This window comes from Mixophyes fleayi, chromosome 1 (assembly GCF_038048845.1).
Source record: "Mixophyes fleayi isolate aMixFle1 chromosome 1, aMixFle1.hap1, whole genome shotgun sequence".
Taxonomy (NCBI): Eukaryota; Metazoa; Chordata; class Amphibia; order Anura; family Limnodynastidae; genus Mixophyes; species Mixophyes fleayi.
Genome location: NC_134402.1, coordinates 44,132,535 through 44,158,912, shown reverse-complemented (window position 1 = coordinate 44,158,912; position 26,378 = coordinate 44,132,535). Strand labels below are relative to the sequence as shown.

The 26,378-nt window shown below is 41.6% G+C and overlaps 1 protein-coding gene across 4 annotated transcripts in view; it reads right to left on the bottom strand.

The window, feature by feature from the left end:
• Window positions 1-26,378, bottom strand: part of CC2D2A (coiled-coil and C2 domain containing 2A) — an 83,951-nt gene that overhangs the window by 4,703 nt on the left and 52,870 nt on the right. For 2 of the 4 annotated variants that reach the window (XM_075194678.1, XM_075194677.1), the window contains 12 exons: window positions 25,252-25,343; window positions 23,999-24,013; window positions 22,548-22,715; window positions 16,352-16,457; window positions 15,900-16,009; window positions 14,799-14,895; window positions 14,598-14,696; window positions 13,561-13,737; window positions 6,152-6,355; window positions 4,937-5,026; window positions 2,428-2,541; window positions 571-705 (listed from right to left, as the gene is read on the bottom strand). In XM_075194678.1, coding sequence (XP_075050779.1) covers window positions 571-705; window positions 2,428-2,541; window positions 4,937-5,026; window positions 6,152-6,355; window positions 13,561-13,737; window positions 14,598-14,696; window positions 14,799-14,895; window positions 15,900-16,009; window positions 16,352-16,457; window positions 22,548-22,715; window positions 23,999-24,013; window positions 25,252-25,343 — 1,407 coding nt within the window. The remainder of the gene's footprint in view (window positions 1-570; window positions 706-2,427; window positions 2,542-4,936; window positions 5,027-6,151; window positions 6,356-13,560; window positions 13,738-14,597; window positions 14,697-14,798; window positions 14,896-15,899; window positions 16,010-16,351; window positions 16,458-22,547; window positions 22,716-23,998; window positions 24,014-25,251; window positions 25,344-26,378) is intronic. The other 2 variants (XM_075194679.1, XM_075194680.1) reach the window with 1 other exon arrangement.

Below are 26,378 nucleotides of genomic sequence, written 5' to 3'. Positions count from 1 at the left end.
AATTGCCTATTTATAATACCATAAAATAATGCATATTGCAGTATTTCAAGTTCTCCATTCCAAGGGAATTTTTTATTTTCCCAATACGCAATGAAAAAAATAATTTATGCCATTTCCATGGGAAACTGTTTGCAGATCTTCAGTTTGCGCAATATTTTATACCAGACTTCGCGTTCTCAAAATAGCATTTCACTAGGTAGGCAAAAGTTACAGATGTGGTGAACTGGATAGTGTAAGGAATGCTGATCATTCTAAAGACACCCCAGACAATTATGTAATGTGGAAAGTGTGCAGAACTAGGTCGTGGTTCTGCGGTAACTGCATGCAATCTTAGTTCTTCCATGTTGATAGGCTACAGGAGACAGTAGGTCTTCATGCTTTACACACGTGTATGTTATATTCATTTCTATTGTTATTTTTATAGTGCTATTACATGGCATTCTAACATACAAAGTGTCTGCGAGATGAATTTAAATGTTTTAGTTACCTTGATTACTTGTTACAAGGCCACACAATTACATTGGTGAACTGTTGCGCTGTTAGTACTGTAAACCATCTGATATTACTTACATTGTCTGCATTGATCAAGCAGCCAACACTTTGCAATGGACAAAAAGTGTCATACTGGCTGTAAAACTGTCCGCTGCTGGGATTCCATATGGTGTACTGGTTCTGCTCCAGGGTTAGCACATATGCAGTGGGACCCTGAAAAATACAAAGACTGAATAGTACAGTCAACTCAGGGACTTCTGATAACAGTCTAAACATAAACAAGCAAAATTTAAACGATAATATTTTCATCCCAAAATCTGTCATTTCCATTGTGAACAAAACAAGACACATTATTTTTAGGTTTGAGTCTGTTGGTTCTGTGTCTAGTTATCAATGTGCATTAAATACCCTCCACCCCCAAACATTTAATTACAGTCACATCAGTGAGTTCTTTAAGGTTAAACATCTTCATAGAAGACACCAGGTCTAGTGCTCTACTGCGAGTTAACGGGCATTGCCCTCCAAAATACTATTTTGTTTGTGACAGCAGCTATCTAAAAAAATAATTATTATTTAAATTATACGCTTCTGTAGCATCCCAGATCCTCTTAGCCATGACAAACAGCATGGTGAACACCTTAAATACTTTGAAGGCACAGCTGCATAACCAGACAGAAATGTGATCTATCTGTGGCATGTCCCTGCGCTCTATATGCAGTGGATTATGTGATAGCGGCTATGAACAGAATTCCGGGACATGCCACAGGTAAGTTGGATTTCTGTAAGGTATGTACCATGCAGGCTTACAGAGACAAAGAGCGATGCAGCAGATGGCAGGAGAGAGGAAAGGAAATACTTTTGTTTATTTTGATATACCTGCCTGACACACACTCAGCAATATAATGCATTTAGTGTAGAGATAGCCTTTAAGGCAGTTTTTGCTTAGGGGTACAACTGTAGATCATTGAGAGTCTTGAGTGTGGTATAAACGAACAATCGTATTCCTGTGCAAATTTAATATAATAGTCTAATTGACATATAGCTATATTATTATAAGCATGGCTGAAATATGCCAGCTAGAAAGGTTGATAGCATTAGTCAGTGATACAATTTATTAATCTTCTGGATAGGTGGCAAGAAGCTTATGCGCACAAATGAAAAAGTTTAGTTAGAAGAAAGAAGACGTTATAACGAGCTGCGAGTGGTGGATATGCACTTTTCAGTAGGCGTGCCTGATTCTGCAGATGCCAACAGAACCCCTAAACCCTGCACAACTACCAGTACCTCTTAGTATTGAGTGAGTACCATATATCAATAGCTATCAATGGAACAAATAAAGCTTGATCAGGGAGCAATTTATAAAGGAATCATAGATGAGCCAATTGTGACAACGGACATGATGGCAGCGCCAATGATGCATAAATTCATACAAAAATGAGGGTAGTAGAAAAAGTGGTTTAACAGGAAACACGAAAAGTTGCAATGATGACTGTAGTTTATTATTTTTGCACACATATGAAATTCACCCTTAGTAAAGGTATCCCCCGCTGTTGCACATTGTCTGCTCAGACGGATCATCGAAAAGATAAATTTGGGTCATGCGCCAAAAGTAGAGGAAAAGTAGAGCATTTACTTTGAAAGAAATGTGTGTTTTTTTCCTCCTCTTTATAAAACAACCCTTTTCCTATTGACACAAACTGGCGAGGTAGATGTACCAGGTAAATACCTTGTGTGACACCTATTCTTGACCTAATCTACTGCTCTACCGATTTTCGTGTATTTCTCCCAAGACCAATAAATCTCAGATAAACGACCTCTCAGGTGAAGAAACCGTTTAATAAAAACAAACTAGTTCCTTGTTTGTGCTGTCTTACTGTGTGGTAATACCGTCTAGTAACTGCATAGAACTGGTGACTTGATCCTCCCAGCACATACCTCGGGAATGGCGTTTCCTATTACCAGCCAGGCTTTTTTCCCCATGGCCAACAAATAATTGCACAGTAGTACGGCATGTTCTTCTTCATCTCCAGCCAGAAGGTCGAGGAATTGCTGAACAGAAAAGAGGACAGAAGTCATTACTAAGTCACCAATCTAATGGAATCCTTATAAGAACTACGCCCACATTTTGTTTTAAATTCACATCTCCTTATATATAATAAAATCTTTTGTTGGAAAAACAGCATTAAAAAAAAAAAAAATTACAGCCCTTATTTGCCATTACTATTTATTGAAAGTCAAAGTGACCCCACCACTGGGGAGTGGGACTATAATGACATGAGTCACATCCTCAAGCCACACCTCCGTCCAAATCATAGTGAAGTGGGTAGGATTCGAGAGGGAGGCCTGTACTTCCAGGAGTCTATGAGACTCCCCCGAAACTAGGCAAGTATGTATATATGTAAACATAATTAAAAATCTGCACTCAAATCTTCAAGAAGTCATCCTCCACAATAGCTCCATTTTCCAAACACAGGAATATATTCAAGAGAGAGAGGGCACTCTTTATGTTAGTCCAATATTTTACATGTAAGGGCAACGTTTCGGTCCTAGTATTAAGAAGGTGAATGCCCTCTCTATCTTTAAAAAATAAATAAAAAATGTGTATGTGTATACATTGATCAGCCACAACATTAACAAAACCTGCCTAATATTGCGTGGCTCTCCCTCGTGCCGCCAAAACAGCTCTGACCCATCGAAGCATGGACTCCACAACACCTCTGAAGGTGTCCTGTGGTATCTGGCACCAAGACGTTAGCAGCAGATCCTTTAAGCCATGTAAGTTGCGAGGTGGGACCTCCATGACTCAGACTTGTTTTTCCAGCACATTCCATAGATGCTCAATCGCATTGAGATCTGGGGAATTTGGAGGCCAAGTGAACACCTTGAACTCTTGGGGGTATAAGTGGAGATGTTGCCTATAGCAACCAATCAGATTATAGCTGTCATTTTGTAGAATGTACTAAATAAATAGAAACACAGAATTTGAAGGCAGATAGGACACTTGGCCAATCTAGTCTGCTCATTTTATATATGGTAACCTCAAACCCTATTTAGTCAATTAATCTCTGCAAGGATATTCTTATGTCTATCCACCTCTGATGAGAGGCTATTCCCACTTATACACTACCCTTTCTGTGAAGTAGATTTTCCTCAAGCTTCCTCTGAACCTACTTCCCTCCAGTGTCAGTGAATGTCCTCGTGTTCTAATTTCTCCTCCTTTGAAGAATGTTTCCTCCTGTATCATGTTCAAACCCTTGATATATTTGAATGATAACTAGAATCTGGTTGCTTTAGGCAACATCTCCACTTTTTCAAACCCGTAGTTTAGTAAATATACCCCTTTGTCATGTTCCTTACAGCATGCCTAAACAATGTTTGCAGTGTGACAAGGCACATTATCCTGCTGAAAGGGGTCAGGGAATACAGTTACCATGAGCAGTGTACTTGGTCTGCAACAATGTTTAGGTAGGTGGTACGTGTCAAAATAACATCCACATGAATGCCAGGACCCAAGGTTTCCCAGCAGAACATTGGCCAGAGCATCACACTGCCTCTGCCGGCTTTTATTCTTTCCATAGTGCATCCTGGTGCCATCTCTTCCCCAAGTAAACTACGCACACGCACCAGGCCATCCACATGATGTACAAGAATCCTTGACTCATCGGATCAGGCCACCTCCTTCCTTTGCTCACTGGTCCAGTTCTGGCACTAACGTGCCCATTGTAGGCACTTTCGGTGGTGGACAGGGGACAATATTAGCCCTCTGACTAGTCTGCAGCAAGCTGAGATGCACTGTGTGTTCTGACACCTTTCCATCATAGCTAACATTACATTTTTCAGCAATTAGTGCTACAGTAACTCTTCTGTGGGATTGGACCAGATGGGCTAGCCTTCGCTCCCCATGTACGTCAATAAGCCTTGAGCGCCCATAACTTTGTCGCCGGATTACCGGTTGTCCTTTCTTTGACCACCTTTGGTAGGTGCATACTGAAAACACCCCCACAAAACCTTCCATTTTGGAGATGCTCTGACCCAGTCATCTAGCCATCACAATTTAGCCTTTGTCAAAGTCGCTCAGATCCTTACATTTGCCCATTTTTCCTGCTTCAAACTGATCAACTTCAACACATATCGAGATCCTCACATGTAGACAGGATAATGCTTCCGCCATTCAGCTCAATTGCCCCAAAAAACGCTGGTGTATCAGATGAGCTGTGATGTATGGAGGAAGCCGCCTGGGTGAGAGGTTAGTGTAGCAAGAGGCTCTGGACATGGGTCAAACTATGTGCATATCAGCCGCACTATTATACATAGCAGAACACTATATATATTTTAATACGTACAGTGCACAAGACACTACAGAATGTATAGCTCAAACAAAGAGAACCCGTCATCAGGAGAAAGTACTAATTACAATACAATTTTTGCAGTTAATGCTACTTACATCTGATGTACTCCATAAATCGCATATTCCAGCAAAAGATACATTATCTGGCAGGAAGGGAATCAGTGAGACGTATCGTGCAACCAGCTCCTGTGGGCAGAGGATTACAATGTATCGGGTGGATATAGGTCCAACGAAATTATAGTGACATTTTAATACTTTTTTTTTTAAAAAAACAGAAATATGTTGTCTGGAAACCATACGGCTAATATTGTGACTGGCAAACAAATATTTATATTCATATATACGCATATGTGTGTGTGTGTGTGTGTGTATAATTATATATATATGTACACACACACACACATATATAAATATAAATATACACACACACACATCCCCTATACATACTATTGTTCCTTACAACCCATTAACTTCAACTAAGAATGTCTATTTATGTGGACTGTTTTAAAAGAGAAAAAGCAATTGCAATATTTGGGTCCTTCAACAGTCTTATTACAAGGTTTTGTAATCTACAAAACATAAAATTTGCGTTAATTTTTAAAAATATATACATAAATAATAAGTAAAAATGTTACCACGATATTTTTGGGTTCTGGACATATTTTAATCTACATAGAAAGCAATGCACAAAGCCTGTTAATAGTGGCTTTAATTAAGGAGCTGAACAACAACATAAAATAACTGGGGCAATTATAAGTAACTAATGTACATCATGCTATTTTACTCCTCTGGAGCAGCTTGCCATGTTAAGAGGGAGGTGTTACTCTAACTAAGCAGACATACAGTGACTAACAGCCTTGCAGACTTGCTTTACAGAAACACCACACTTCCCAAAATTTCAGTCCCAGCAATGGAACAGGGAGCGTGGCCACTACTCTGTTAGGGCGTGGTCATGGTACTATGGGGCGTTTCCATGCCATCAGATGGCTGCCTAGTGCTGTAAAGGCAGCAATCTATTTCAGTTTTTCCCATTCATTTGAATAGGTAATGCCATCGGAGCACTTAGCTGATCAAAATGCCCATAAAAATGAAAGGTTATAGCTCAGCCAATCACAAGCAAAGTTTACATGCTGGCCACTTGTAATTGGCAGAGCAGACAGTGAAAACACATTGAAAACAGTGGGGCTGGCGGTAAAGCAGTGAACTACTACTGAGGAACTGCTCCATCATGCATAAAACAGGATTAATTTCTGTACGTAAAAGCAACACACAGAGATACACTCGCTCTGTTACCTTAGGTAGGTTACTTACAGTTGTTGCTTGTGCATTATTTGGATTAGCATCTAGAAGTTCCTGCGGAGGCTTCAAGGCCTTTATATATCGAGTAACGAAGACAGAAGTCCCGTTGATATCGGTAACGGTGGTCAGGCACTGCCGGTTTGGGAACTTTAAAGCGGCTTCATTTTGAAACTTCTCAGCTGCCAGAAGCAATTTCTCATCTTCTTTGCTATCAAACTAAAACATACAATAATTTTAATATTATTGCTCTCGGAAGCCATTTGAATTTTAGATGCTGTTTTCTCACTAACTTTGTGTTTGTGCTAAATACAGCTTTTATGTTCAGAACACAAAAACAAATAGAAAGAAGAGTGAAATCTGTGCTCGACAAAGGACCAAAATGTCCTGAAAGTCTCCAATGTTCCTTCTTTTTGTACAACAAAGTTGGCCACTCCATGATGCCATATTACTGTGAAAGTCTGTACTTTGTCCCAGGTCACTGGTGTAAACGCTGGCAGCTTTTGGACTGGGGGATAAGAACAAGTAGGTAGGTCAACATGCACCTCCTCTAGATGTAGGAATATGGTGGATAACCATGTACTGTAGAGTAGATAATTGGTCCTTTGCAAAATGACTTGCTACCGGTTGGATGCTGGAGCCCCACGAACGAGTGGCGAGTACAGAATGTATTTGTAGTTTACTATTTACATGATTTAGCAGTTCAAACTAAGCTATGTGTGTTACTATGGCAACACAATGAATTATTAGTGGGGACCTTTAGTAGTCAATTTCTTAACACTGGGTGTATTTAAGGATTCATTTACATTATGTTTTCATCCCTGACATACATTCCCACTGGATCTGACAGGTTGGAATATATTTATTATGTAACACTATATAAACAGAAATGCAGAGGTATTATCCAGAATTACCAATATTTATTTTTTTGCATTCCCAACCATAAGAGACTGAGAAATCTCGATGGACCTCTTAACATTAGGCGCCTTATTAGTATCCCTTATGCTTTCAGTTATATTAAACTGAAACCTATAATATAAACGTATGAAGTAGAAATAGGAGCAGCTGACAAGTCACCTGTAGTGTTAAAGCAGCTGCAGAGTGACAGGTTGTCTGAGGCTGGGAGTATGAAACAAGTTATGTCAGTTTAGCAAAGAGATTGCTTTTAATTTAGTAATCCTAAGTAAATAACCAGCATTATAAAGTTTTCTCCTGAGCCAACACTGCTGCAGCAGTATGTAATGGCACTCTCCAATACACATTACGCCAAACATATTCCTCATCTGCAAGCCTCAGATGTTGGATCATAATGTTTTTTTTTATTTTATCTGGAATTAATGCATTCCTGCTTTTTACCATCACATTTACATAACAATACATCCTGAACAGAAGTTGGCAATTTCCTTACAAATCACATTGGGAGGAGGATCTATTTTCTGTTTACATTCAATAAGAGGATTTATGTACTTACGTTAAATCCGTTTCTCTGATTCCGGCTGGGGGACACTGCTTACCATGGGTTGTGGAGGGGAGCTTGGGAGTTGGCACCTAATTAGTTAACTTTAGTACTGCTGACAAACCCCTCCCTCTACAATCCCCCTGCCTCTTCCTGTCCAGTTAGTTTTAACAAGCCCAAGGAGAAAAAGGCCAGTCACACAAGAGCACACAGAAGAATAACAGAAGAGAGGGATCGCAGTGTCCCTCAGACGGAATCAGAGAAACGGATTTAACGTAAGTACATAAATCCTCTTTTCTCTTTCATCCGGTCTGGGGGACACTGCTTACCATGGGGACGTTCTAAAGCAGCCCCCTAAGGGTGGGACTACTCTGAAAATCCCGCTCGTAAAGCACCACGAGCGAAATCTGCATCAGCTGATGCAAAGACATTAAACTGATAAAATTTTGTAAAGGTGTGGACAGAGGACCAGGTGGCTGCCCTGCAAAGCTGGTCTGCAGAAGCTCCATTCCTTGCTGCCCACGAAGCCCCTACCGATCTGGTGGAATGGGCTGTAAGTCTCTCCGGCACAGGACGGTTAGCCTTTATATAAGCTTGCCTAATGGTAGACGTAATCATCTAGCGATGGATTGTTTTGAGGCTGGCCAGCCTCTCTTATTAGCGTCATAAAGGACAAACAGAGAGTCAGTCCGTCTAATCTGGGAAGTTCTTTTAACATAAATGCGGAGAGCCCTAACCACATCTAACTTTTCCATCGATTGCTGATCCGCATGAGAAGTGGATGAGAAAACCGGAAACTACTATTTCCTGGTTTAGATGAAAAGCCGAAACTACCTTTGGAACAAAGGAAGGAAGGGTTCTTAACACCGCTCTGTCCTCGTGGAAAACCAAATAAGGTTCCCGACAGGACAGGGCTCCTAATTCCGAAACTCTACGAGCAGAAGCGATAGCCAAAAGAAAGAGGACCTTCCAGGTCAACCACTTTAAATCTGCCCTGCTCAATGGCTCGAAGGGAGGCCCCTTGAGCATGTCCAGAACCAAGTTGAGATCCCATGGAGCCGTAGGAGGGACATAAGGAGGCTGTATATGCAGAACTCCCTGGAAAAAGGTCCTAATATCTGGCAAATCAGCTAATTTTGTATGAAAAAATACTGAAAGAGCTGAAACCTGAACCTTTAGGGAGCCTAATCTAAGGCCTGCCTCTAGGCCATCCTGAAGGAAAGCTAACAAGTGAGGGAGACGAAAGGAGGACGAGCGGCATGTCCTATTTTCGCACCAGCTAATGTAGGCCTTCCAAATCCGGTGATAGATGCGAGATGAAGCTGGTTTCCTAGCTCGCATCATTGTTTGTATTACACTGGAAGAAAAACCTCTAGCCCTCCAGAGGCTGGCTTCAACAGCCATGACGTTAAATTGAGCTGAGGTAAATTCTGGTGATGGAATGGACCTTGAAGAAGAAGGTCGTCTCGATACGGAAGGCGGAATCCCGGACCTTCCGCCATAGATATTATTTCTGTGAACCACACACTCCGTGGCCAGAAGGGAGCTACTAGAATTACTGGCAGAGAGCCCTGCCGTACTCGTCTGAGGACGCGAGGAAGCATGGGGATCGGAGGAAACAGGTATCCCATCCTGAATTCCCATGACATCGTCATGACGTCCACTGCCACTGCTAAAGGATCTGTTACCCTTGCGCAGAACCTGTGAACCTTCCTGTTGTGTCTGGAGGCCATGAGTTCTATGTCTGGAAGACCCCACCTGTGGACCAGAGATTGGAAGACTTCCGGGTGTAGTGACCACTCCCCCGGTATCATTTGGTTTCGACTTAGATAGTCCGCCTCCCAGTTTTCTATTCTCGGAATGAAAACTGCTGATATTGCCGGAACATATAGCTCTGCCCAAACCAATATTTGGGCTGCGATATCCATCGCTGCTGCGCTCCTGGTTCCTCCTTGTCTGTTGACATATGCCACGGCCGTGGCATTGTCGGACTGGATTCTGACCGGGTGGCCCTGAAGAAGGGACTGTGCTCCCCGGAGGGCCAAAAGAATGGCCTTCAATTCCAAAGCTGGCATCTGTCGTGGCTATAATCCACGACCATGGTGCGAAAGACCTGCCCACATTCAAGTGATCCTGGCACAGCCACCACTGAAGAGATATTCTCGCCCTCTGAGATAGAGAGATCTTTTGAAGTTCCAGGTGTAGGTGTGATGCTGACCACTTTGACAATAGGTCCCACTGGAAACATCGAGAATGGGCTCGACCGAAGGGAATGGTCTCGAAGGAGGCCACCATCTTTCCGAGTAGCCTCATGCACAAGTGCATTGGGGGTTTGGGGGAAGACAGAACCTGAGTAGTTACCTTTTGAATATAGGTGACCTTCTCTACTGGGAGAAATATCCTTTGCTTGCTGGTGTCCATAATGAGTCCCAGGAACACCATGCGCTGACACGGAACCAACTGGGATTTCCTTGAATTTATCAGCCATCCGTGTCCCCTTAGGACCGCCTGGGTGAGGGATAGGTGATAGCCTAGGCAACTCTCTGTGGAAGCCTTGATGAGTAGGTCGTCTAAATAAGGAACGACCTGAACACCCTGCAGGTGAAGACATGCTGCCATTACCGACATAATCTTTGTGAAAACCCTTGGCGCTGTTGAGAGGCCAAAGGGGAGGGCCCGAAACTGATAATGAGCTGATCCCACTGAAAATCTGAGAAGGGATTGATGGTGGATCCAAATGGGAATGTGGAGATATGCGTCCTTTATATCTATGGACGCTAAGAACTGATCTTTCTCTAGGCCGTTTATTACAGACCGTAGAGATTCCATCCCAAATTTGTCCACCCTTAAGTGAACATTGAGGCCCTTTAGGTTGAGGATGGGACGAAAGGAGACTAGGAACAGGTTGGAATAAAAACCTCTTCCCTTCTGGCAATCTGGAACCCTGCAGATGACCTTCTGAACCAGAAGAGAAGCTACACAATCCTGTATAGCCTGTCTTCTTAATGGATCTCGGGGAATGGGAGTCTGGAAGTAACGGCGTGGAGCCGGTCCCAGAAGGTCTATTTTGTACCCTTCTGAAATAATCCCCCGAATCCAAGGGTCTTGGGAAGACGCTGCCCACTGTTCGTAAAACAGAGACAGACGTCCCCCCACTGGCGCCCCCTGCAATACAGGGTGGTCGTCAGGACGCAGGCTTCTCCTGGGTCTTAGGGGCCTGGCGCTTAGATGCAAACGAGGACCTCCCCCTGGTAGAGGAGCCTCGGGAATAGGATTGCCTGCCTCTAAAGGACTGTCCCCTATGGGTAGAGGCCCCACGAAAGGGCTGACGAAAAGAGCTCCCCCTCGAGGCGCGGCTCCTGTTAGCATATACTGGCAAGGAAGTGCTTTTGCCCCCTGTTGCCTGAGAAATAAGGGTATCTAATTCCGGGCCGAACAAACCTGCTGCCGAAAAAGGAATAGTTTCAACGGACCTTTTTGATTCCGCATCACCTTCCCAGGATTTCAGCCAAAGTGTCCTCCTAGCTGAAATGGAGGCCGCCTGAATGGAAGAGGAAACCGCCGCTGAGTTCTGGGCCGCCTCATAAAGATACCCCGAAGCCTCCTTTAAGTGCAAGGCAAGGGGAAGGAATTCGGAGTCCTGTAAGGCCTCTGCCAGCTGGTCTGCCCATGCCTCCATGGCTCTAGCCACCCAGGCTGAGGAAAATGTGGGTCTGAAGGCGGAACCCGCAGCCGCAAATATGGATTTGAGCTGGGATTCAACCTTGCGGTCATTGGCGTCCGGAAGGGACACTGAACCAGGGGCTGGAAGTAAAGTATGTTTTGCCAAGCGAGCAATAGGGATATCCACCTTGGGAATACTTTCCCAGCAAACCACTTCTTCCTGTAAGGGATACAGGGAAGAGAACCTCTTGGGAATAGAAAATCTTTTATCAGGTTGTTTCCAAGCCCCTTCAGCAACATCCCTAAGTTCTGCGGAAGGGGGAAAACGGCTGGCCTTCCTCTTGGCCTTTTTAAAGAGACTTCTGTCTCTGGGAGTAATATCTTCCGGCTCTGGGAGATCCAACGCCTGCCTGACCGCTAAAACCAAATCGTTAACAAATTGGCCTTTAGAAATTTCTCCCTGCTCTGAGGAATGACCCTGGTCAGTATCCGAATAAATTTCTCCTTCTTCCTCAGACTCCTCCTCAGAGTCTGAGAGGACCAAGAGGGGATTAACAGATTTAGGTCTCTTTCTTTTAGCAGGCGGGGTGTTAGAGGAGTCAAGCAACTGATTAAGCTTGTCCAAACCTTTTACAATAGCTGTAGACCATGCCGGATCGGTAGGAACCGGGGCTGGGTCAGTCTGTAATGATGAAGGTCCCGGCAAACTCAAAGCACTAGAACCTGAGGAAGCCGGGAGGTCTGATTGCGTATTAGCATTACTAGCCACAGAAGTCACCACAGTAGTCAGCAACTGGTTAGATTGAAACACCATCTGAGCTAAAGAGCTAACCGACTGTGTCAGGGAGGTAACCCAGGCCGGTTCCACCGACGGTGGGACTGAAACCTGCTGGGTCTGTGCAGTGGAAGCCTCTGCTTCGCATGCCGCGCAGAGCGCCAACGGGTCCCTCTGAGCGCACGGTAATTTTACATTATATTTAGAACATGTGAAATATTTTGCCATAGGGCCCTTTCCCTTATCTGTCATATTTATAAAGGAAGGCACACCGACTAAATAAAATCTAGCTGAAGATACAGATAGATAGCAGAGAGAGAGAGAGAGAGAGAGAGAGTAAAGTATGTAATGAACAGAGAAAATACCAAGTATTCAACTGATATATTTTTAAAAGTTGTACTTGAAAATTGTAAACACCATAAATATCTATGGCTAGTAGGAGACTATAGTGTAAACCTGCTAGCCCAGTATTACAACATCAGGTATGTGTGTAATTTAAGGTGATACTTAGCCCAAGGGCCACCAAGGGGAGAAGTCCAACAGCAGTCCTGTGCTTCCTCCTCAGCTCTGTTCCTCTTCCCGGGCTTCTGCTGGCGCCAGAAGACTTGGGAAAGACCATCTCTCTCTTGTCTGTAGGGAGGGGGGAACTCTATGTTTTAGCTCCCCCTCCTTCCGTTTTGCCGCTATTTTTTTTTTTTCAAAAAAAAAACTTGTCCAAATGTGGCAGAGTAGTGGAGACCTCTAGGACAGAGGTCTCCGCAGCGGAGATATCCGACGCCCCCCTCCTATGTATGAGGGGGGGATCTTGGTATAGCCCCCTCTCCTTCAGCGTTGCTGCCGACATCCAAGATGGCCGCTGCCGTTTTTTTCTATCCGATAACCGGCGCTCTATGCCTATAATGGCAGCGCCGGTTAACGGGGAGGCTGGAGGAGTGCAGCGGTCCTTGAGACCGCTTGTCACTCCTTTCAATCAGGCACCCTTTGTCCTTGTACTTCTTGGTCCCTGTCAGTGAGAGCCGCTGGCTCTCAGCTGACAGGGGAATGCCTGCGCTGCCAAGCTGTGAGTGTGTTCTCTATAATAGAACACACTCCAGCACTGCCACCTGAAAAAAAGTAAAAAATAAAAGAAAAAAAATAAAATTTCTTAAATTTACCCTAAGTACTAAAAAATGCTGCCCAAACTCCAGGGCACCTAAAAAAAACTGGACAGGAAGAGGCAGGGGGATTGTAGAGGGGAGGGGTTTGTCAGCAGTACTAAAGTTAACTAGTTAGGTGCCAACTCCCAAACTCCCCTCCACAACCCATGGTAAGCAGTGTCCTCCAGACCGGATGAAAGAGAAAAATAGTAGATTTAATGTTGGCCATATACCTATATAACTTCTGATATTCCAATAAACTACAGTAGGAGATATGTTATTTATTTACGTACTCCAATGTTAATAATGAGTACTAAAGTGATAACATGAATTCTTTATGTATATAGTAATGTGAATATAGTGAATACATACATTATTCTAAAACCATCAATACCTTTTCTCTGATGGGTTCTCCAGGCACTAGCTGAGGTTCAATGGTGATAAAGAGGGTCAGAAAAGAGCCTTGGCTCAGGCTCCGCACCGATTCGTAGCCCCCATCGTTTCCCAGATTATGATGTTTGCTGTAGCCCAGAAGCACAGAGGGAATGTCAATCAGGAATGTCCCATCAATCTGAAAGTCAGGAATTAGGAATAAGAAATGTACTAGGTGGGACAAACTACTGACCTCTGGTCTATGTTCTCCTGCACTGCATAGTCTTACTCTCATCACAGCCAGTGTATTACAGAAGGCAGAAAGGGACATCTGCACTGGGTTCAACGTAACAGAGGGTCCACTATCTATTAGACCTAGTAAGAGAGTTTGCATAGCATAGGTCCTTGAAGAACTCCTACCTCAGTCAACTGGTGTTATAGGAAAACTACTGATCCCTGGTTTCAGAGGCCAGAGTCTCCTCTTTTAAGTACGTTTCTTGATAAAGGATCTAAGATATTGTTGTTTTCAAGCAAAATTAAAAAGTATATAAACCTCAAGTATGGCCTAATTCTAACATTAGCCAAGCTCTTAAATGTGGACCTACCCAAAATGTTAACCATAGATCATAAATGATATGAAGGACTAATCAATACAGTACAATGTGTTCTTTGCTCAGCCTTAGCTTTTTCCAAATGTATTTAGCAAAACCATGAACACTTCTGGGGATCTATTTACTAAACTGCAGGTTTGAAAAAGTGGAGGTGTTGCATATAGCAACCAATAAGATTCTAGTTCTCATTTATTTAGTGCTTTCTACAAAATGACAGCTAGAAACTGATTGGTTGCTATAGGCAACATCTCCACTTTTTCCAACCCACAGTTTAGCAATTGTATACCCTGGTCCCTTCCCTTATCATTATTTAATCCCCTGAAGAAGACAAATCTCATTCTACAGGATTATGATTTTATATATGTCCTCCCTCTTGCCATGATTCATCAAAACTCTCTCTCATTTTCTCTCTATTGTCCAGATCCTACGCCTATGTGACTGCACCTACCCTGGCCTGGAAATAGATTGTAGTAAACGGAATTCTGATGGAACCCAGCCAGTGTCTCTCCACTCGGGTATGGTATCCACTTCCTCTCTCTCGATCATCCTGAAACAAGTATTGATACATCTATTAGTATTTATGTAAACCCACAAATTAAAGTTGTGGTGCTACAGGTAAGGTTTCCATGGAAAAACATTAAATCCTTACCTCTAAAACATCAAAGCAAACTTCATCAAACACATTGATAAAGACATCATCTTTTACAGACTGCAAACTAGCTGTGCTGTAATCACCGTTAGGAGCCCTAGAACACCAGGAACAGAGTTAGAATACATAAATATCACAGGCTGTGTTTCTAGAACTAATTTTGTCATGTTATGGCAAAAAAAAGACATGGGTGTAAATGTATCAATGTCCGGATTCTTCAACTCCGGCGATTCTTCGGCGATTAAATTTAAAGCGGAAGGTTCCCTTTACAATGCAGCGCCGATTTAAATTTAATCGCCGAAGACACTGAACACGCTGGAGTTGAAGAATCCGGACATTAATACATTTACCCCATGGCCTGTGTATAGCAGCTAGAGCCCCTGTTGTATTTCTCACCAGCACAGCTCAGAAAATTCACAAGCTTTATTTGCATGAGCTGTGAAACAAAGCGGAATTTTGCGTCTGAAAGTTGGACTTGTGTTCAACTTTAAATCAGGCAACATATATTTCCCAAAAACATGCTTGTCCCTATATACCACAATAAAAAGTGTAAAAAAAATGTTTATATGGAGTTTCTGAGAGGTGGTCACTAAGAACTTTTGATAGCCAGTAGCAAAACTATTCTGTTTTCTTCAACAAAAAACCCCCACACATATTACAGTACGTACAGCAGATGTAGGGAGTCAAAGAACCACTAAAGAACTGCACCAAACAAACCTAGAAGTTACAATAACTTTTGCTTTGGAAACCAAACATTTCAGAGCAGGATAAAAATTTGTTGAAAATACACAGTTATCTGTAAGATGTTCTCAAATGCAAAAATAAAGTTTCACAATATTTGCTGGTTGTATTGGTGTCGCGGAACATTTCCATTTGTAGCATTCATTTCACTGTCTTTGGGGGAAAATCAATGGTCCACGCTGTGCCACGGAGTCCTTCCGGAACGGTCGCAAAGCACTCTTCGATTTTTCTCTGCACCTCATAAAGGTGCGCAGGGAAACAAGTTATGTTTGGGTACCGTAGTATCTGGAAATGTGCTCACATCCTGACATTCGGCGGCACACTGTGGACAATTGAATTCCCTCCTTAGTGTCTGTTTACCTAAATGGCAGTTCCAGTTCTTCATTCCAGTTTGGGTTAGGCCCATCAGCTGTTGAGGTCTGACATACTGTACGCTGAAACGAAACTTCTACAAATGGCCGGACCAACACCTGAAAAGACACAAAATATAATGAAATAATTGGGGAAAACAGAAGATGGACAAATACAAATAACATAACAAATAAGATATAACCCTAACTGTAAATTATAGTTCTATTAAAAGTCACTGAAGAGTATTAAAATAAATTGAAGTTACGTAACCATATTAAGGCACAGGGGACGCAATGTACCACTAAGATAAAATCTATAACAAGGGCTTGGGTGTTCCAGCCCTCCATGCCACATGAGACACTCTTCTGCAGCAATAAACAATAGATTTTCACATTCATACCATTACTTACATTAAAACACAATGATGTTAGTAACACATAAATGGCATCTTATCCTTGTACCTGATTAATGCTCCACTCTGGTGACTGGGACTGTCTTTGAGGTGATGCAGACGTTGTGAACATCTCACTAAATGACCTTGTCGATTTGGATGGCCGTTTTGCTTTGCTAGAAAATAACATTTTTATTATTCCATTGAAATCTCCTTAATATTTCACATTCTGCCGTCTCCTTGAATCTTATTTTATTGTATAGACCATTGTTTCCCAACCCCAGTCCTCAGGGAGCCCTAACAGTGCAGGTTTTCCATATCTCCTTGCTGGAGCACAGGTGTATTCATTACTGACTGACACATTGTAACAGATCCACAGGTGTAGTGCCGTAACTAGACATTTTAGTGCCCTGGGCGAGACAGGGCACCGGCGCCCCCCATCTAAGTGGGAGTGTCAATAGTCAAGTGGGCGTGGTCAACCTACTGTGGGGGCGTGGCTAGCTCTTTACAAGTTCTAGACCGCACTGAAACCCCTTCCCTCCCCATTCTTCACGGTCTGGCTTTGTAAGGATCTTTATGTAATAAGCCTCCATAGAATCAAAGTACATTAAATGCAGCTGTCACATGCTAGCTGTATAAAAAATGAATTGGTTTTTGAAATAAAACTCACTGAAACAAATTAAAACATAAATGTAACGGTACCATCTGTATCACACTGCCCCTTCATCCCACTGTGCCCTCCATCACAGTTTCTCCTTTATCACACCGTGCCATGGAGCCATCTTTATCACATTGTGCCCCCTTATCACCATCACACGAAATTAATAATTATATATATATATATATATATATATATATATATATATATATATATATATATATATATGATTTACACACACATGTACACACACACATACAATATAAAGAGCCGCCATACTATACAGAGGGCATTCCTGTGACCTCCATACCATACAGAGAGCATTCCTATGACCACCATACAATACAGAGATCATTCCTGTGACCACCATACTATACAGAGAGCATTCCTATGACCACCATACAATACAGAGAGCATTCCTATGACCGCCATACAGGCCCGGCGCTCCCATTAGGCAAGGTTAGGCAGTTGCTTAGGGCGCCGGGCTCTGGAGGGCGGCACTGAAGCGGGGGACCCAGTAATAATTTAGAAATAAATGCTGGCGGTGCGATCGCCTAGGGCCGCCCGCCCTCAATTATGCGGTGCTGCTACATACCATACAAAGAGCATTCCTATGACCGTCATACCATACAGAGAGCATTCCTATGACCACCATACAATACAGAGAGCATTCCTGTGACCTCCATACCATACAGAGAGCATTCCTGTGACCTCCATACTATACAGAGAGCATTCCTGTGACCTCCATACCATACAGAGAGCATTCCTATGACCACCATACTATACAGAGAGCATTCCTATGACCACCATACAATACAGAGAGCATTCCTGTGACCACCATACTATACAGAGAGCATTCCTATGACCACCATACTATACAGAGAGCATTCCTGTGACCACCATACTATACAGAGAGCATTCCTGTGACCACCATACTATACAGAGAGCATTCCTGTGACCACCATACTATACAGAGAGCAATCCTGTGACCTCCATACTATACAGAGACCATTCCTATGACCGCCATACTATACAGAGAGCAATCCTGTGACCTCCATACTATACAGAGACCATTCCTATGACCGCCATACTATACAGAGAGCATTCCTGTGACCTCCATACTACTCAGAAAGCATTCCTATTACCGCCATACTATACAGAAAGCATTCCTATGACCACCATACTATACAGAAAGCATTCCTATGACCGCCATACTATACAGAAAGCATTCCTATGACCTCCATACTATACTGAGAGCATTCCTATAACATCATATCCTGATGACAGCATAACAATGATACAGAAGAGATAATCACCCACCTGCTTGGGATTTGGTGGCTGTGAGACAGGGAAGAGGTTAGGGCTCCCCTTACTGCAGGTCAGTGTGTGAAATATTCTGTGTTTATGGTGGAGGGAAAGGGGGCAGGTATCAGCTACATGAAATTAGGGGGTGGTCTATATAAAAGATATAAGGAAGATGATGGATACCTGCAGTAGTGGTGGAGAGGGTGCAGAGGTTACAGCTGTATTTGGGGGGTTCAGGAGTCAGAATTGACAGGTGTCAGGAATCAGGAGGAAGGGAAACATATCTGGATAGAAACAGAGGGAACGGCTATGCAGGGCAAGGAAAGGTCAATGATGGGGGCTCTGTACCGTACAGTGCATCGAGAGGTGGGAGGGACACTGGAGTCATAGTTATCAGGAGCAGAGGCGACAGGTCGGCGTGTGAGAGTGTTGGTGGAACGCAGGGCTGTCAGGAGGAGCTGGGGATGCTGGGAGGGGCAGTCCTGGAGGCAGAGAGCTGCTAACACACAGCATGTGATATAACAGACGAGTGCTTAGGGAGAGAACAACTAACGGAGCCGACAGATCCCCCTCCCCCTCACTTACTTAAGGTCTGTTCTCAGCTTCCCGCAGTGTTGGCTCTTCTGCACTGACAGCATCATGACATCATCAGTGATGCTGCAGTGACAGGGAGCCGGCGTTATTTTTCATAGTTCTTTTCTCTTAATAAATTCCAGGGGTGGTGAGATTGGGGCAATTAGCGGGCGGCCGTGCGCTCCCTCGGCCTTGCGTCCTGAGCGGTCGCACTGGCCGCACCACCCTCGTTATGGCTCTGCACAGGTGGTGCTAATTATATCACCTGTGACCAGGAAAACCTGCACTGTTAGGGGTCCCTGAGGACTGGGTTTGGGAAACAGTGGTATAGACAGACAGACATTTATACATGTAAAATTAAAATGTATGCTTATGAAATTAATTTGACTACTTGATCTGTCACATTTTGCTAATTGTCTTTTTTTGTCTTAAAAAGTAAATATTAAAATATTGATAAACATGATTTTCTTTTCTTAGCTAACCCAAGCCATTGCCTAATCTTTTTCTATGATATAAAACAGGTCACCTGCACATATAAACCTCCTAACCAGCCCCCACTCAGAGGCTTCCAATCTCCTGCTGTCACTAGTGTATGCCACAAACACAACAATCACTAAAACATGGGGCCTTTGTGTGAACTTTGATGCACTGGATAGAATCCAGGTAAAAGAAAATAACTGCAACATTCAATATTCTCATTTCCTGCTCACTTCCAGTCAGTAAACCCCCAAGGAAATACTCTACAATCTATACAAGACAAAAGGAAAAAACAGACATGACCTGTAAGACAGCCCCACCGTGACATGATGTTTTCAGTCTATCACTGCCCCCTCATGTATCCTCTACAGTACCAGATCCAACAGGTACGGAAATATTTTCCTACTAATTTTGTTAGTACACAAGTCTGAATTCATGGGAAATCATCACTCTTAATAAAACAAAGTCATAGGCGGAAAAACTGAATTACCCTGGGAAATCACAGAGCAGTTATGACTTAATGTGACAAACAGATGTAGTAGTGCTGGTAGCCCTGGAGGACAGTAAGCTTCACCTATTGGGCTTGACATAGGTCACCAGCAATATTAATCCTGGCTTAGATAGTATCTTACTGGGGATGGAAATCAACTGGGAACCTGATATAGAAAGGAATGTCCAGGCCCCATAGGGCAATCATAGACTGCGACCCTGGCAGTCGATGATTGCCCTAGGGGGCCTGGGCAGCACGGTGGCTTAGTGGTTACGACATTTGCCTCACAGCACTGAAGTCATGAGTTTGATTCCTGACCATGGCCTTATCTGTGTGGAGTTTGTATGTTCGCCCCATGTTTGCGTGGGTTTCCTCCGGGTGCTCCGGTTTCCTCCCACACTCCAAAAACATACTGGTAGGTTAATTGGCTGCTAACAAATTGACCCTAGTTTGTTTCGGTCTGTGTGTGTGTGTGTGTGTGTGTGTGTTAGGGGATTTAGACTGTAAGCTCAAATGGGGCATGGACTGAAGTGAGCGAGTTCTCTGCACAGCGCTGCGGAATTAGTGGCGCTATATAAATAAATGGTGATACTGATGATGGCTTCAGCATCATGTGTAAAAAGAAATACATGTATTGTATTAGTAATTAAATAATTGCTGATTTTATGCTCAGAGGCATACATAAATAAAGCAACTACATGATGATACAAGGTCAGCCTGAAGACCCTGTGAGGCCGTTGTTGGCCTTTCCACAAAACCAGGCCTGGAAATTCCACATCAGTCTCTCTCTTATTTCCCAGTCAAGGGGTAACACAGTCTATTACTAGTACCTTAAGACATGCAGGGGGATGGTGGTGTTACCAAGCTTGGTGTATTAGATCACAATAAATACACAATTGCAAATATTTTAAAACGTTTAACAGGGAGACAGTGCTGCTGAGCCAGAGCATCACCGCGTGGTCTGTGCGATGCAATAACATCCAACATTGTACAATTCAACCCACATTATGTCATATTTATGGTATGTGACAATACTTTGTACTGTACTTCATTTAAAAAATAACTAACTTTTAAAGCCTGGAGAATAAGACAATATGATAAGTTATGCATCTATCATCAAAGGACTTTTATTGTATTTTTACTGTATTTTAGTTGATTAATACTGAAAATCAGGAACATTTAGAGGGACAAAGCTTTAAAATCTAAGACTGTTCCTGAATATTAGGGGCCATTGGAAACTATGCAATAGAACCCTGTAAATCAGCGTTATATATTGGAGTCGCCTCACCTGATGGGCCAGGATACAAGGGGAGCTTTCAACCAGGACCAGGATTTGGAGACAAGGAATGAACTAGCAGGTCAGTAATTTACCTATTTAGAAGGTTCAGTGCTGCTTTTGAATGAACTTTGAATAGATATTGGTTAGACCTCTACTGCAGCTCCTCATCTGCTGCTCCACTATGTAAATCCCTTCACTGGCTCCCCATTTCCACCAGAACTCAATTCAAGCTGCTCACCCTAACCTACAAAGCGGTCACTAATGCTTCCCCTCCATACATCTCTGAGCTTGTCATGTATCAAACCCCAGCTTGTCCACTCCGCCTCTGACCTGACTCTTCTTCCCTCTTATAACCATCACTCACTCCCGTCTACTAGACTTCTCCCGTGCTGCTCCCCACCCTCTGAAACTTCTTACCTCATCCCACCAGACTCTACCCCAACCTAAAATTCCTCATACACTCCGCTCCCTCAAAACCCATCTTTTAATGATTGCCTACCTAATCCCTCATGTACTTATTATATAGTATTCATTCGTCTATATGCAGACTGTCTGGCTCTATGGAATCTGTGGCGCCTTATAAACGATGATGATGATGACTATTCTTATTATTACTGTGATATTTGAGCACCTGCTTATATTCCCTTTATCTGTATGAGTACAGTATGAGTTAATATTTTAAAACTAGTACCTCAACAACTACCAACATTTTTATTACTGAGTTTGTTCCCAATTGTAAAGTGCTACAGAATATGCTGGCGCTATATAAATGTTAATAATAATTTCCCTTTTAGGTTTGGTTGTTTTTTTCCAAGTGTTCTCCATTCTATGCAAATGAGAAGAACGATATTCAGCAGCGATGACAGCAGTCTAAAAGTAAAGGTATCTTCTGTGCTTTATTTTATGTGACATCTATCTAAGAATTACATGTATGGAAGGTTGAACCAACATTTGTTATAGCTTTATATTAATATCACACGATGCTTGTAGTATCATTTTGTGACTCATCTGACTGGTTAATTTGAACTCACATATTCTCATTGGTAGTGTGGTTTGTCCCTAGTCCCTATTAGCCCATCTGCTTCCATTACACATGTTGACTGTAATTCTAGGAGTGTGCATTCTCCCTTTTAGGATATAACCTATAAACAAATGGTGATGATGATATAATTAAATGTGGTGCCTGTTTATTCCCCTTTGGCTGCTTCCACCTAACTGTTCTTGTTACTGGTCTGTTATTATGGAGAAAACTAAAGCGTAAAAGTGATATATTGTGTGCAGAAATATAACTGCTCTGTACATCATTGATACCGAGGTCCATACACAGTACACTGATGGCAGATGATATATAGAGAACAGATCTCACTTCTATATCATAAACATCTTCATAAATGGTAATAGCACCAGCTGATAGGCTGAAGAGTGGAAAATATAATAAAGATTATAATATTTTTAGTTCAAAAGCTAATATGTGGTTCTCTTACCTGGATGTTGGTTTTCTAACTGGAATGTCATAAGCACGGATAACGTTCACCAGGACCTTAATGTCCCCATCGGACAGATTCTGAGCCGTAACCTTCTTCCTTACTTTCCTCCTTGGCTTCAGTGGACGCTTGGGCTCAGCCAACTTGAAGAGGCCCATTCCCAGGATACTGAGACATTAAACACAACGCACTTCAGCTATGATCTTTTTACCTAGAAGAGCTCTGCTACATGTCTAACTATGCAACAGTCCTCAATGAAGTCTTCAAGAGATGGATCGGAATTGTAGAATTCAATTAACGGTACATGTTGTAGGTCATACAAATCCCAACAGGCAAAAAGAGCAGCAACTGCAATGTTGTTACATAGATATATTATAAATAACTTTAATACTGCTATCATTTACTGTAGATTATATGTGATAAATGTGTTTATAGTGCATATGATAAAAAATAATGTATTTTTGCAATCTTCATAATTAATTCAATAAAACAAATAAAGATATGCCCCAATAATGTACATTGTTCTTTACTCTTTTCTAATTTCTAACATCCCTACTCATTTATAACAATGTAATATGTAAATACTTGTATGTGTAATAATTACTATTTACTACTGTTTATATAGTTAGCACCTCAAGGTTTTAGGTCCTATAGATTTGCCTTTATAACGTCACAGTTTTCCGTGTTGACGTGCGGTCCACAATCCTACAGTGACTGCAAATGACCTTATAATCAACAGCAGGATAATTTTATTTGTGAAGTGATGGTGTCTCTAAGTGTGAATAACGCGATGATATCACAAAGTTATCTGTGTATGTCCAATATGTTTGATAATGTTTTGTAGTGTTGGGTAAGACTTGATTTCATGAATGACAACTTCTTCCTACCATTTTCCAAAGACTTCTATGAGGACTCTGGTACTGATACTATTAGGACTATGGTACAAAACATTACCATAAAGTTGTTGAAAATAAGTAATAAGGAGCCGCTTAGTGACATTGACATTAAAGAAGAAGAAATTAAATTTTTGGGTGAAATGTAACATTATTAATTAGTTTATTTGAAAGAAATTTCCATCAAATATATGATCAAATAAATAAACTACATATAACTATTTTTATTTTACACCACTGAGATATCAGTAGCCCCATCTGTATATAAATCAACGAGATAGCACTAAACGGCTATCTCACAGGCTCAGAAGAAATAACATCGGTGTTATGTTAACCCTGGCAGTGATATATAAGGTTAGTATTTCAACTTTATGGAAAGTGTTTTGTGTACATTCATGTAAAATACATGGGCAACCAACCAAGGTATGGATTGAGTATGTACGTATATGGGTAGCCATCAATGTAAACAATTAAAGATGTGTACAAAAGGTTCAGGACAGACACTTGGTTCATTGCCAGTGTATTGAGTAGGAACCAGAAGAATGATGGACGACATACCCGTTGCCACCAGAACTTAGTGAGAAAGGCAGAGCAGAAGAAGAGTATAAATATGAATCAATACAACACATGGACAATTTTGGAGAAACGACTACAAAAATATTATCAGTAACACAAAAACTCTATAGAAATCTCTTTAGAAGAATCACTTTCCTCTGCTACTAAGCAGTCAATGTATCAAATCACCAATCATATGCAATGAGTCTAGTACATCATCATGTACAATGTTGTTCATTCGGGTGTCAGTTTTAGTTGAAGATTTAGCAAGATTACATCCATTAGGATGTAATGGACGTAGGATGATTATTAAATATATGACTTGATGGCTGAAAATGAGAAGTGACATTCGAATTTTAACAAGTGGAATTTGATTAATGAAATCAAGACACATGGGTTGGTAAACCTCAATTAACTATCACTATAGGTGGTTCCATACTGTAGATATTTAACTAGAGAAAAAAAAAATACTTCTATTGCATGCTCTCCTTCCTTGTGATAGAAAGTGCAAACAAATGATTACTGTGAAAATTAGAACACAATGCATAAACCATTGTGAAGTAGTGAACAATTCAAGTGAAACAGACGTCGGAGCAAATAAAAAAATAAAATAAAAGGGGAGATGCTTATTCAAATAGCGGCTGCGCACGTTTTCTGGTACATCAACATTGCGGATCTCTCCTGCACCCCTATGGGGCTCGAAGAGAAATCTGTGATGTCACAGTGCCTTCACGAGCTTTTCGGGAGGGCACTCCGTGGTGAATTGAATATGCCCCTGTGCGTTATTATCATTACTACGGTAATTTCTCAGATGATTTTTGCTTGCAGCCATATAAGCCATGAAAGAGAATAAAAATCAGCTGAGATTTTCTGGCAAATCCCATGGTTGCGCTGTTCTGAAGAACAACCTGTCCTAATATGTATTAAAAGAAAATAAGGACTGCACTATTAAACCATAAATGACTATGTTTCATCCCAAATTAGATAAAACAGGTTAGATATAATTTAACATCACCTATTATATTGGTGATAAGAGATTTACGGATCTGTTGATGGCAGAATAGCGAGAGCAACAACCTGGAGTTTAGCTAGTAGAAAAACAAAAATGCAACAAAGAAGAATATAAATATGAATCAATAAAATACACAAACAATTTAAAATTCTGGTAACGTAATGTCCCAACTTATTTGGCCTTAGAACGTGCTTTCTCAACTGATCTTATATATCTATTTAAGTATATCACAAACACGTCTTACCCGAGACTAGGGATGTCCTCTTCAACAACTAAGTCGGAAAGAATAAAATGATGTTTTGCCATCAGGAACCGGTTTATCACAGATTCCCGAACCTGTTAACATAAGGAGCAGAAAAATGAAGAATAATTTTAAGCAGACTATATCAATTACTACTCCGTAAATAGCTCTGACTTTTTTTTTGCAAAATATGTGTCATACAAAAGGAAGAAAGGGAAAATGTGTAACCGGGGCACTCTCTGGATAATATAGAATTACTATATAACCTTTATTGATATGCATTAAAACATTGTAATAAACAAGGAATGTATTATCCTAGTAGTAAAAACAAGTAATTAGTGAAATACTTAAAAATGAAATGAATAGAAAACCTTAATGAGAACTGGTAAAATAGCAGTTACATCACGCCGCTGCAGAATTATAAAGTATGATAAATAAGTTAATGTGTTAATTCTAATGAGATCCAGCTGGGCAAAAAGTATAGTCAAGTTCACTTGTTAGCCTTTAATAATTATATAATTTGAACATTTAGGCTAGGAGTGCTTCAATGTATTATTCCTTTGAGCTTAAACACACTAGGTGCTGATAATAGCTTATCAATAGGCTGCTAAACAAGTTGCTTGTTGTAATGTGGCTTGCTATACACATTTATAGGTGCTGATAATATGTAAGACTAACTCCGTTAGCAATGATCTACAGCACTGGTATTTTTATTATTTTTTCAGCTCCGTACAGTGTGTGATTTAAAGCCCCTAAATATAAGCTATTAAGCCCGATCTCATATAGTTTTGAACAAGATTAACCAAATAACTCGTCTTAATAGTTCTCATTTGACCATATAAGATCAGTGCATTGTAGAGACTGCAGTGTGCATGACCGATCGCCTAACGCGCGTTTTGCTAATGCTTTTTCACAGACAAACCGAGGCAGCTGTCCAATTGCCCATTTAAACAGTAAACTCAGCCTATCAATGATGACATCCCTGGAAACGTTTATTAGCAACGAGATCGGGTATAGCAAGATTGGCACTGGTGATAGCCAATGAGTAACTCTGTCTTCCCTGCTTGTGTGGATATTGGTCAGAGACATATAGTCTATCTTCACTGATAAGCCAAAAAGACAATGAAAGA